This window comes from Mytilus californianus, unplaced genomic scaffold, assembly GCF_021869535.1.
Source record: "Mytilus californianus isolate M0D057914Y unplaced genomic scaffold, xbMytCali1.0.p SCAF_28, whole genome shotgun sequence".
Taxonomy (NCBI): Eukaryota; Metazoa; Mollusca; class Bivalvia; order Mytilida; family Mytilidae; genus Mytilus; species Mytilus californianus.
In genome coordinates, this window is record NW_026262677.1 from 942,404 (window position 1) to 956,547 (window position 14,144).

Genomic DNA, 14,144 nt, shown 5'->3' on the forward strand with positions numbered 1-14,144 from the left:
AAAAACATAAATATATAATATAATAGGTACATTACAACATATAAACCACAGAATAACAACGGAAACCTCCCAGGGATTTATGATAGTACACCAGGTTACCAAAATAGAATTATGAAGTGCGCGTCACACGAATGTATCAATGCCACAAAATGTGACGTATCTTTAATACACACAGATTGTTACGTTCAAAATTATTCACTTCTTTAATTAAATTATATATGTTGTTGGTGATTATTTTATTTTTTATTTTTGTTTGTTGTTTTTTTTAGTAGCGACAGTTGGCAGAGGCAAAACATAAAAAGTTATACGGGTAAGTATAGGTATGCTTAACGATTTTAAATTAACATTCGAAACCATCTACTAAAGGGATTTTTGACTTAACGAGTTACATATTTAATTTTTAAACAATTTTATAATTTTAAAACTGCCAATTTAATATAACAAGAATCATAAAAATGCAGAAACACAAGTTCCTAAAGTAGTTTTCTCTCGTGTAATAGGTTTTTTAGTGACATGTACATACAAGTTCCGTTTAAAATGACATATTTTTCATATCTTTCAGACAAACAAGTACAGTCAAGAATGCGTTTGATTGCAGTGGGCACCATGTTTGTTCTTGTTGTAGCATACACAGGTATTGCACTACTGTATAGAAGATGATACGCTGCTTTTTTTTTAATTCAGGAAAGGTTATGTTTATTTTTATAGAAAGAGCAAACCTGTCATTTTGATCTTAACCTAATCTGTAAGTATTAACAATGAATAACTCTTTCTGGTCATTTTAAGACCTACTAGTATTCACTAGATAAGTAAAGTACGGTTCAAACGTTTCGTTTGCGGTCAGTTCGGTACTGTTCAGTAGATTTTCTGCCACTTACGTATGATGTTGATGCAAATAAAAATAAAATGTAAATCTAGAAAGAACAGATCTTTATAATAATAGCCAACAAACGAATTTCCTGAACAGTACTGAGTTTACAGCGGTTAGTTTAAATTTGACTGAAACTTACTTATAATAATAAATTAGTTATTTCTTTTATATGATTTGAAGTTATTAGCAATTTTGTGCAAGGGATTTTTTTTTATACACACTTTTGATGTCAAGGAAAAACCGATTTAGTTAGAAAAAAACAAATAATAACACCATTACAAACACAATTCTATTTTAATATGCTTGTCATGGTAAGAAAATACATAAATTAATACCACTACAAACTCAATCCCAATATCATATTCTTGTACGTGTCTATAATATAAATGTTACAAATCTATTCTATTTTTAGAAATTTACCTGTGTTGATATAGACGTTATAAAAATTTCGTCACTTTTTGTGACATCGATCCATGCATGTGACGCGCAGTTTATACTTCATTTGTGGTGTCCTGTCGTAAATTCATTAGTCTCTTTTGTTATTCTCTGGTTTTCATGTTGTAATGTACTATTATGTTATTTATTTATGTACTTCTCTGTCCTAAGTGTCCTTCGTTAAGTTGTATTGCATTCCTGTCATGTAATGTTGTAGCGGTATTTTCAACATTGCCATATAAGCGAGAGGTTTGGCTAGCGATAAAATCAGTATGAATGCCCTTTTTTTCTTAAAATGTCCTGACCCAAGTCAGGAATATGGTATTCGTTATCAAATTGTCCGTTTCTATGTATGTTTGCGTTTGTTTTTGTTGCAGTTCAGATTTTCTGTTGTTCTGTTGTTTCCAATCTATAGTTTGTGTTTTCCACGGTTCAAGATTGTTACCCGGATTTGTTTTTCGCTGAATGGATTTATGACTATTGATCAGCGGTATACTACTGTTGCTTTTATTTATCTTGATTTTTAGTCTTTTTAGTCTTTTAAGAGCTGTTAATATCAAAATTGGTCAACTAGTATAACGAAATATCACATCCGAGTTTTTACAGTGAAGTTATTTTAGGATACCGTAAAATTAGATACGATTTCGGTCTTTGAATCGACTTATCCTCAAAGGTTATCAACTTGGCATTGTAATATAATCAGTAATATCGTATTCATCATTTATGTACAAAACAAATATGATAAACAGCATCAAACGGCAACGACTGAATTACAGGCTCCTGACTTGGGACAGGCACATATAGAATGTGGCGGGGTTAAATTAGTTTTGCAAACCTTCCCCCTTACCTAGGACAGTGGTGAATAACAAACTATTGAAATGAGTTTAAAAGTGCTCAACTTATCAGATTGATAAACGCAGAGAAAGAACTAACAAAAACACAATACATGGCAGGGTATTCATACTTTTAATAACTAAAGCACCAAGCACCGATCTGAGAGTACTCGCAGTTCCTGACAGTTGTTACCATCAAATTAATGAAAATAAAACTAAGGTAAAAAATTCATCAATCAGTAGACATTCAACAACCACTTGAGGGAGTGTTAAGATGTCATTTACAGTGAGAAAAAAACATTATCTTGTGTAATGCCTAAATAAGGTATTGACAGATTGTAGAACCGTGAATGTGCATTTGTATATAACAATAATATTTAGTTTGTTTTTTATTTTCTGATTACAAAATCAATATTTGTACCCAAAAAAAAACATACTCAAAGATCTTATTACAATGTTAAATTGAAAACCTACTATAGTAAAGGTTTATCTAAATGATCTATAAGTTTACCCGAACTGTATCTAGATTTATCAAGCTCGGTTAACAACATCACCGTAAAATATAGGATGTGCTATTGCGTTTGGCATAATCTTACTGCCGGTACAGCCAAACCTCCAAACCAAATCAGGGTAAAGATTCGAAGTTATATATGATAACGAATTGCTGAAATCAATAATGTACCAGCAATACATATATTACTTTCAATGAAATTTAAAACGTCACAACAGAGACGGGTATGTCTTTTTTGTTAATTTCGGCAGTATATGTAGAACATTCTTTATAGTTAAACGACAGAAGATTATCGCGATAGAGATGAAACGATATTTACGGGGTTTTTATGACGAAAAGGTAACCAAAACATAGTAGGGACCTGAAATGTTCAGAGGTGGTCTTAAGCTGTGATGTGGTAATAATTTGATTGTTTACTATATGTATAAAGTATGCCGTGTTGAAGGCCGTACTTTGACCTATAATGGTTTACTTTTATAAATTTTGACTTGGATGGAGAGTTGTCTCATTGGCACTCATACCACATCTTCTTATATCTATGACTGATTAAGTTGAAAAATCCTGTCCGATTAAATTTTAGTATCATTCAATCCAAAAGGATGGTAAAAAAATCATTCACATAAGTTTATCAATTTGCCATCGTAGTCAAATCTTAAAATATTGTTTTTATCGGTAGTAACATTAATTTTGCATTTCAAAAAAAAAACATAAATAAATGTACATTGTATATTGTGTTATTGCTGCATTGCTATTTTGATATTATATAAACATGATATATGCATAGTTATAAGCAATCATTATCCTATCTTCTGTTACAAATGTAATACTGTTCTCTTAAATTTGGCTTTACAAAGGTCATGGGTTTCGCAGACTGTTTATGACGTCTTTACACTAAATCCGTTCAATTTGTACTGATTGATACTTTAGTCTAGGATTTCATGATTGATTTATCAGTTATAAAACCAGGTTGAATCCACCATGTTCTACATAAGATCATGCCCCTGTATCAAGTCAGGAATATGACAGTTGTTATCTATTCGTTTAATGTGTGTGAGTTTTTGATGTTGCCATTTAATAAGGGACTTTCCGTTTTGAATTTTCAAGTTCATATATTTGTTATTTTACTTTTTATAACTGGCCTTGAACTATCTTTCCATTACTGCGAGTACTCCTTAATAGGTGCTTTGTGTTTTGGGTCGGCTGCTGTTTTTAATTTTATTTGTTGATTTGGGTTTTTTTCTGGCGGAAGGGGTAGCTGCATGTGTCAGTACCGATTTTTTGCATGAACGACTGAACGCTCATATTTATCCCAACGACATGGTTTATGTGGAAGGTCCGAGCAATGGGGACTGTTATTCAGTGATTGTTGTTAGTTCTTATCTGTCATATCTGTATGTTTTAAAGCGTATTGTTAAAAAGTACATTTCTTGTTTGAATTGTTGAACGTTTTTCTTATGGAGGCATCCTATAGCTGACTGTATGTATATGTTTTGTCATTATGTAAGGGCCTATAATTACTGATATCGGCGTCAGCTAAACTCTGGTAGATAGTTGTCTCATCGACAATCATACCATATATCCTTATTTTTTAATAACAATTATTTGACGTTTTTTCAGTGATTGTGTTCGTCTTGTGGAATAAAATATCGAAAATTGAATGCATGCAAGGTAAGAATTATCATTTATGTTTCTGCTAATAAAATTGAAATTGGTATGGCCCTTGAAATAACAACATTCCGAGTTCAAATGTCCTCCTCGTTGCACATATCTCATTTGCACAGAGACAATAATTTCTTGTTTCTTTAAATTGTTTTTAATAATTATCTTACAAGAAAATGTAAATAAACTCATTAAATATGGGTCAATATCCCTTATGCGCCTCCAATTGAGAAATGCAAAAAGAATGCATAAAGAATAAACCTTTATGCAGTGATTGTCTCAAATTTTCAGAGAACTTATTGTCTGAAAAAAGATATTTTTTATCTCGAGAAGGTGCATTACAATAGGCTTTGTGGTGTGCTACATTACAGTAAAGTGAAACTCATTTAAATTCTCCCTCATAAATTCGTCCGAATTTAAAACATTTCTAATCTATCTACATGGCTAAATAAGAGGCAAGTCAAAATGTAGGCTTGGTTTGCTCGCAGTAACTTAATCTTTTCTGTGCGATGCAACATTTAATAAAGATAATAATAACATTACAAACATCTCTAAACAAACACACATCTAGCTATTCTACACTAAATCATTATAATATAATGCAAATAATATACTATGCAGAACATGTTGTACTTAGAAGTTACTGTGAGCACCTCGATACATACTATACAAGTATCGGACTTATATATGGCTATAGAACCCCACCCGTAATACCGCCTAAGAAATTTCCGTGCAGTACTAACCAAATACTTATAATTAGATACTAATCAAAATAGTTTTAAAAACTTGTTCTACAAACTAGTTCTACAAACTTGTTCCAGTTACTAAGTTTGACTGTCCCTCTGGTATCTTTCGCCCCTCTTTTACTAAAGATTGAAATAGATCAGGGAAAATCCAAATATAACGGGATAGAAATATATTTATTTTAGCTGAGATTTAACCACATGTATGAAAATGTCTCAGGTTAGAAATGAGCCATCATATTATTCCAGTGTACGATATAGGCAGAAGACTTGAAGAAAAGGCTACCATTATACATAAAAGACGATATCCATATACGCTTCCGATTAAACGTGCTGTCGCTGTATTCTTAGCACATATCTGTTGTTATCTGAAAACCAAGAACGTATTATAATACATTGTTAATACGTTCAAGGGGTATCCCTAAAGCAAACTTCCCCCTGAACTAATTTCACAAAGGACCATTTTATTAAAAGTCTATCGATCTCTATTTTGATTTATAATACCACAGACCCAAATTGCATGAATGTCATTACAATTTTGAACTTTGCTGTGACATCATTCTATTGGTGTACCTGTTCTTAATTTCTGAATCAGTAAATGAACTATCATGTGAGAAACCGTTATATTACCTTTAACTGTCCAATATTTTCAAGAATAACCCTACTATTTCTTATAAATTTTGGATAGATGACAGATTTCATAATTGTTTTTTCACAGGTAAAAAATAGTCCAAGGACTGAACAAAAATCTATATATTAACTCAAATTGTTCCTTCCTTAAAAAACAAGACAACAACGCAAGAACTAATAATAACAACCTTTTCATTCATGTCATTTTCCGATATAATGATTTCGTTACTCATGAAGTCGTTTCTTGAGAAAAAAATGAAAAAAACTTGATCTTAGAACTGCCAGCGACAACACTTATTTCACCGCCATTGTTCTCTTTTTGGGGTTCATACAGTCAATTGGATAGTAGTCACTTCCTTGTGTTGCACACTTTAGTTATGAAATATCAAAGAACTGTGTATAGGTGACAATTACTTATCAATATCAAACTAACTTCAATTGCAGAAAGTTTAATCCACCATTTTCTACATAAGAAAATGCCTGTACCAAGTCAGGAATATGGCAGTTGTTATCCATTCGTTTGATGTGTTTGAGCTTTTGATTTTGCCATTTGATTAGGGACTCTCTTTTTTTAATTTTCCTCGGAGTTCAGTATGTTTGTGATTTTACTTTTTGCTATCTCTCCGTTTTTGCAATTTTATTTCTGTCATCCAGCAAGTTTCAGGGAGTTGGACAGCTTACTCAGTTTTGGTTTTAATGCTTTTATGTATTTCGTTTTTGAACAAGATGTTTTATATCCTGGTCAGTACTTGTATATAAAAAAGACGTCTCATGCTGCTTAACATCATTTCCATTCACAATGAAAATGAAACAAATGCTTCTTTCGCTTCATAGATCATGCCGCAATACCACCGTGTAGAACGCCACATGAGGCGTGTTGGCTATGTTTGACACGGACTGGCGATTTGCACTTTGTACACAGGATGTAGTTTCGTTTAATCAAATTATTGATAAGCTTTTTTGTTGCATTTGTTAAACGAACAATCTGTTTCGTGTTGCTGTCTTTAAAAGCAAAATTTAACAAAAACATGTAACATTGGAAACTTTTATCAATATTTCGTCATCAGCAACGTGGAACTCTGAATAGTACATTAAGTATATGTGCTTTTTTGCTATGTCTTTGGTCGATCCAAAATCATGCCAAAAATTATGTTTCGATCCTTATCAGGTTGAAATCGAAACAATGGCCTAGCAAGTTTCTGCTATACTTGATTAGCATAACAAGTAACTAACTTATTTCATCAGTGTAAAATTAAGTACAAAATGATCATTGTTGAAATTCATATAAAAATAGAATTAAAAGGAAATAACAATTTTGGCACGGATAACAATAAATTGAAAAATGACACATATAAATTATGAAATTTTTTCCGCTAATGCAATTCTTATTATGGTACAATTTACCTCAATTTAGGATAGACTCTTGAATTTTCAGGAGTCAAAATAGGATGAACGGATCATATAAACCCGAAGGCAAATATAATACAAGCCCAAACGAAAAAATATAAACAAGTCTAAATTGAAAACACAGTTCAAACCTATGATTGCGTTGGATAAAAACGCAATTTTTATACGTGTGCATGCAAAACAAATTTCTTGTTAGAGGGGTCTAAATACAGCACCAAAAAAGTGAAAAAGTATATTTAAACAAAACGCATTTGACTAACAAGTCGAACAACAAATGTTCTTAAACCCTGCTGACTGCCATTGGCGATTGCCAAATAAACGGATCACCGATGTAATAAATAGATCTTAATTATGAATTTAATACAAAACAAAAAACAATAAACTCGCGAAAAAGATGATATACTGCAAACAAAATGTGCAAAGGTTTTTGTACACCATATCCGGATTTCGACAATTAATGTCTCTTCAGTGATGTTAGGAATCGAAACAGTATTTGGAAAGCCATACAATTTACCTCAATTTAGGATAGACTCTTGAATTTTCAGGAGTCAAAATAGGATGAACGGATCATATAAACCCGAAGGCAAATATAATACAAGCCCAAACGAAAAAATATAAACAAGTCTAAATTGCAAACTCAGTTCAAACCTATGATTGTGTTGGATAAAAACCGCAATTTTTATACGTGTGCTTGCAAAACAAATTTCTTGTTAGAGGGGTCTAAATACAGCACCAAAAAAGTGAAAAAGTATATTTAAACAAAACGCATTTGACTAACAAGTCGAACAACAAATGTTCTTAAACCCTGCTGACTGCCATTGGCGATTGCCAAATAAACGGATCACCGATGTAATAAATAGATCTTAATTATGAATTTAATACAAAACAAAAAACAATAAACTCGCGAAAAAGATGATATACTGCAAACAAAATGTGCAAAGGTTTTTGTACACCATATCCGGATTTCGACAATTAATGTCTCTTCAGTGATGTTAGGAATCGAAACAGTATTTGGAAAGCCATACAATTTACCTCAATTTAGGATAGAATCTTGAATTTTCAGGAGTCAAAATAGGATGAACGGATCATATAAACCCGAAGGCAAATATAATACAAGCCCAAACGAAAAAATATAAACTAGTCTAAATTGCAAACTCAGTTCAAACATATGATTGTGTTGGATAAAAACCGCAATTTTTATACGTGTGCTTGCAAAACAAATTTCTTGTTAGAGGGGTCTAAATACAGCACCAAAAAAGTGAAAAAGTATATTTAAACAAAACGCATTTGACTAACAAGTCGAACAACAAATGTTCTTAAACCCTGCTGACTGCCATTGGCGATTGCCAAATAAACGGATCACCGATGTAATAAATAGATCTTAATTATGAATTTAATACAAAACAAAAAACAATAAACTCGCGAAAAAGATGATATACTGCAAACAAAATGTGCAAAGGTTTTTGTGCACCATATCCGGATTTCGACAATTAATGTCTCTTCAGTGATGTTAGGAATCGAAACAGTATTTGGAAAGCCATACAATTTACCTCAATTTAGGATAGACTCTTGAATTTTCAGGAGTCAAAATAGGATGAACGGATCATATAAACCCGAAGGCAAATATAATACAAGCCCAAACGAAAAAATATAAACAAGTCTAAATTGCAAACTCAGTTCAAACCTATGATTGTGTTGGATAAAAACCGCAATTTTTTTACGTGTGCTTGCAGACAAATTTCTTGTTAGAGGGGTCTAAATACAGCACAAACAACATTTTCCAAAAGACCAAAAAAGTGAAAAAAGTATGTTTTATCAAAACGCAGTTGACTAACAAGTCGAACAACAAATGTTCTTATACCCTGCTGACTGCCATTGGCGATTGCCAAATAAACGGATTACCGATGTAATAAATAGATCTTAATTATGAATTTTATACAAAACAGAAAACAATAAACTCGCGGAAAAGATGATATACCGCAAACAAAAGGTGCAAAGGTTTTTGTACACCATATCCGGATTTCGACAATTAATGTCTCTTCAGTGATGTTAGGAATCGAAACAGTATTTGGAAAGTCATATAATTTACCTCAATTTATGATAGACTCTTGAATTTTCAGGAGTCAAAATAGGATGAACGGATCATATAAACCCGAAAGCAAATATAATACAAGCCCAAACGAAAAAATATAAACAAGTCTAAATTGAAAACACAGTTCAAACCTATGATTGCGTTGGATAAAAACCGCAATTTTTATACGTGTGCATGCAAAACAAATTTCTTGTGAGAGGGGTCTAAGTACAGCACAAACAACATTTCCAAAAGACTAAAAAAATGAAAAAGTATATTTCAACAATATATATATATATATAACACATCTGTTGAGGACATCAGTCTCACTACAGTTCATTAAATATTTAGATTTATCAAAATCATGTTAATTTCAATGAACCGCGTTTAAAACAGTCAAATTAACGACTTCTTGAAAAATGGCTTAAACTCCTGATGCAGTTCCGAAATAATTTTAATATGAGAGTTATTGTTAAATGAAATGTCTGAATCAATTATGGTCGACCACTGTAGAATGAATTGACTACATAATATTGATACCTTCTTTTATAAATTACTTATCCATTTAATACAATGTTTAAACTTTTGAATTAACAGGTATATCCCATAACGTGGAAAATCTTGGAAAAATGTCAGCAACAATAGTTGGAGATAGAAACTCAACACCAACATCACAATCGTCAACAACAGTGGTTGGTTCAACCACAGAAGAAACTGATCAACAGCGATTAAACGATACAGCATTGGAAAAAACCAAATTACAACATAATGACATTCTGAAAAAAGAAGGAGCCAAGATAGCGGAACTGGAACAGTTATTGGAACAAAAACGTAAAGAGATAGAAAATCAAAAAACAAAAATTGACAATAAAGATAAAGAGCTTGCAAAAAGAGACAAAGAGCTAAATAAAAGAGATATAGAGATAAAGAAAAAAACCTATGATATCAGAACTTTTGAAACAGAGAGAAAAACATCACACAATCATATACAGGAATTAAAGGGCAACATCAGAGTATTCTGCAGAGTCCGACCTTTACTGGATCATGACAAACGAGGAAATAATTGTAACATTAATCATATATCTTTTCCTGAGCCAAACAAAATAGATGTTGTCAAAACTAGTAATGCTATATCAAATGAAATAAATAAACCAAAAAAATTTAGTTTTGACAAAGTATTCAAGCACCATGCAACACAGGAACAAGTATTCACAGAAATATCACAGCTAGTTCAGAGTGCATTGGATGGTTATAACGTGTGTATATTTGCGTATGGTCAAACAGGTTCTGGAAAGACTTATACAATGGAAGGCACATCTGTTAATGATGATGATGTAAATAGGGGAATGATTCCCAGATCCGTCCTGCAAATTTTTGATACAATTAGAAAGCTAACAATTGAAGGATGGACATACTCAGTAGATGTATCATACTTAGAAATATACAGACAAGAAATTAATGACTTACTATGTGAGAAAAAGGTCGGTTTAAAACATGAAATCCAAGACGTCAATGATGAAGTTCGTGTTACCAACATCACTACTGAACGAGTCACTACAGAGAAAGAAGTATATCTGTTGTTACAAAAAGCATCTAAAGACAGGGAATGGGCAGAAACGAAGAGCAATAAGAGGTCATCTAGAAGTCACAGTGTTTTTACGCTTAAATTAACAGGGACAAATTCGATAACTACAGAAACAAGCAAAAGTACCTTAACCCTAGTTGATTTGGCTGGTAGTGAAAGAACTAAAATATCTGGAGCAGAAGGTCAACAAAAGAAGGAGACAGTAGCTATAAACCAATCACTAACTTCCCTAGGTAAATTCATCAGGGCTATAAGGGATAAGGACAAAGCTCCAGCTTACAGGGAGTCTAAGTTGACTCTCTTGTTACATAGATCTATAGGAGGAAATAGTAAAACACTCATGTTTGTCAACATATCCCCTGAGGAAGATTTTGTTGAAGAAACTATTAACTCTCTCACGTTTGCCACAGAGGCGAACAAGTGTAAAAAAGGAATTGCACAACCGAACAAATAAAACTAAGAAATTGAATATATTTCTGTGGTGGTGATGTCATTTTTTTTTACTGTAAACGCGTCTGCTGTATTGATGTTTCCATTTTTGTCTGGCTATTGTTTAACTAAGCACAATTAAGTATTTGTATTTATATCTATATATTATAGTGTAGTAAACAACATATGAAAATAATCAACTTAAATTGTCAGATAAAACTAACGGTATTTGTTCCAATAAACGGATTCTCGGATCGTGGTCTGAACATTTTCATTTTGGCGCACATTTTCTAATGTTTATGAAAAAAGCCCAAATATTATCTCATACTATAAACATTGTAAAAAGTTAATAGTGTAAGGTTGCACAGTTGATCAGTCTCAAAAGTAATTAGTTTGACTGTTTTTTACTCTTTACTAGATATGTGTATTTTCATTTGGTGATATGTATTGTCATAAATCTTAATCATTCAGATAGGGATATTTTCATTGCATAGTGTAAAGTGCAAAGACATAACTCTAACTGTGATGTACAATATAAATGACTTTCTCTTGGCTACATAATGTTGCTAGTATTAGATATTAATGTTATTCATTAATATCTGTAAATACAGGAAATCCTCTTTCCCTCAATAGGCTGTAACGGGCAATTATCACTTATATATATCATATGTTCGGTTTGTGATCAATTGATTGACCTATACTGAATGAACTTATTTTCTATTATATTTAGAGGCACACTTTCCAGATGTAACAACAACCTTGATAAAGATTGTAACACATTACATGGCGTACAGTGGCAAGTAGATGATGTACTGTTCGGATCAGCTATGTTTTGTTTGTCGATAAGGATGATAATCGTACTTATCATGACGCCTCAGTAAAAGGGCAGAGCTGTCAAATTCCTGTTCATCAATTTCACTCAAATTCACCTATTTCATTAATAACATACTAGAACGTAAATCAAAGTTATAAAAAAGTCTAAAATAATCAATTTGCGAGGCATGGACTCGATAATATGTATCAGCATTTCGTGTGTATTTTAATCTAGAAGCCAGCTAATTAACCATCGGGGTGACCCCGAAGACTGGCGACGGTCATATATAACCGATATAAGCATAAATATTGATATCGATAGATTGCAAGCACGTGCACTTGTATATTTCTAGATCTGATTGATGTCATATAAACATCTGTTATTCAACGTTTTTACCTGTATAAAAATGATTTTTGTGGATCAAATCAGTCAACCAATTGGTTTATACTTGTTTCACTTTCAATGTTGACATTCTTTGCCTTTTAATAACTGATCAGGAAAATGCCTAGTTTATGCGTAACCATCTCTAGGTAATGGTTGAATATAAGGTCATATGAAAATGCTAAATATACTATGAAATTAACCCGAAGGAACTTACTCTAACTAAATATAACATAAACAGCAGTAGTTGTCCTTTTCTAGATTTAGACATTTCAATTTCTAAAGGGAAACTCCATACTAAAATTTACGATAAAGAGATGATTTTTCATTCCCCATTGTTAATTTTCCTTTTTTAGAAGGCGATGTTCCTTTGGCTACACCATACGGTGTTTATATGTCCCAACTCGTTCGTTATGCCCGTGTGTGTAGTGATGTCAAAGAGTTTAACGAACGTAATCAATGCAGCACTGGTAAATTATTAAGGGGGTCACCAAACACTTTACCCTAAAAAAAACCTGTCGTTTAATTTTTCTTGCTTTTATCTCATTAATAAGTTAGGCCTAATTGAACATCATGTAAATTTTTTTAAAGATTTGAACCGTTGGTAAAAAGATATGGCCACCCAAATATGGCATGGGTCACATGATAATTTCGGTCGATTTTTGAAGTTCCAGAAATACGGGTATAGGGGTATACATGTTATTGTTTTTGAAAATTAAGCCTAAATTGACAAAAGCATAGTTGATAGTGATGAATCAGGCAATTTTATGTTGATTTATACCCTTCAGTTGTAAGTTTGTGTTTCTAAATTTAAATTTTAGTCTGAAATAAAAAAGTGGGTCTTAGATGACGGAAAAAAAATTACTATGATTGGTCAAATATTTTTAGATAAAAATGTTAATTAAAAATTTTTTTTGAAAAATAAACCATTTGTAGTACTATACCAGTATGTTATTCTCGCAAAAATTTATAACAATATAACCATCAGATTGTTTTCAATTTAAGATTAAAATATAACCCCACCCTCAATAAATAAGAGCAGGTTCCGTTCTGATAGTACACATGGGCCATGACTTTTTTGTCTTTTGATCTATGCCTTAGATATTTGGCATGTTGATGTATAGTCATGAGGTTAAGTGTCTTGTTTCATGATGATCTTCATATGACCTTCAAATTTGACCTCAACATCAACTTAATGTATTTGTTTGCAAGAAACACAACCAGGCAATAACTTCTTTGACCTATACCCTACATCTTTGGCATGTGAATGTATCATCAAGAAGTGGTGTGCTCCTTACAGTTTTGACCTTCAGGTTTCCTTGAACTTTGACCACGAGGACGATAACTGCATTTTTTGGCAAGAAACACTTGAGCGGGCCATGAAATTTGTCTTTTGACCTAGGCCTGAGATTTTTGGCCTGTTAATTCAATTCAATTGAATTCACAGTTTTATTTAGAGTCAATATTTAGTTAACAAATACATATTACACAAGCTCTAATCGTCCATACAACAACATAGACACACATTATGACATATCAACAAATTCCATGCACACGGAATACATAAAGGACACGTAGTTACATTAAAAATTCAAAAAAGGTATAGTTTCTGGTGAATCGAAGTGTACGTAGTTAACTACAGAATGTTTTTTTTAATTTCACATACGGATTCTGCGTGTAAAAGTACACGAGATAATAAAATTAAAAAGGGAGTAACCGTTTTCGTTTTTGAGATACGAGCTGTTGAAATTAACAGCATGAGACGCCACTAAATA

General features: G+C 32.2%; 1 protein-coding gene across 1 annotated transcript in view; it reads left to right on the forward strand.

The window, feature by feature from the left end:
• The window catches only part of LOC127732806 (carboxy-terminal kinesin 2-like), a 29,376-nt gene extending 17,947 nt beyond the window's left edge, over nt 1-11,429 (forward strand). The window contains exons 6-9 of the mRNA XM_052241976.1: nt 270-310; nt 563-634; nt 4,268-4,318; nt 9,758-11,429. Of these exons, the coding sequence (XP_052097936.1) occupies nt 270-310; nt 563-634; nt 4,268-4,318; nt 9,758-11,199 (1,606 nt within the window). The 3' untranslated portion in view covers nt 11,200-11,429. The remainder of the gene's footprint in view (nt 1-269; nt 311-562; nt 635-4,267; nt 4,319-9,757) is intronic.
• The last annotated feature ends 2,715 nt before the right edge of the window (nt 11,430-14,144 follow it).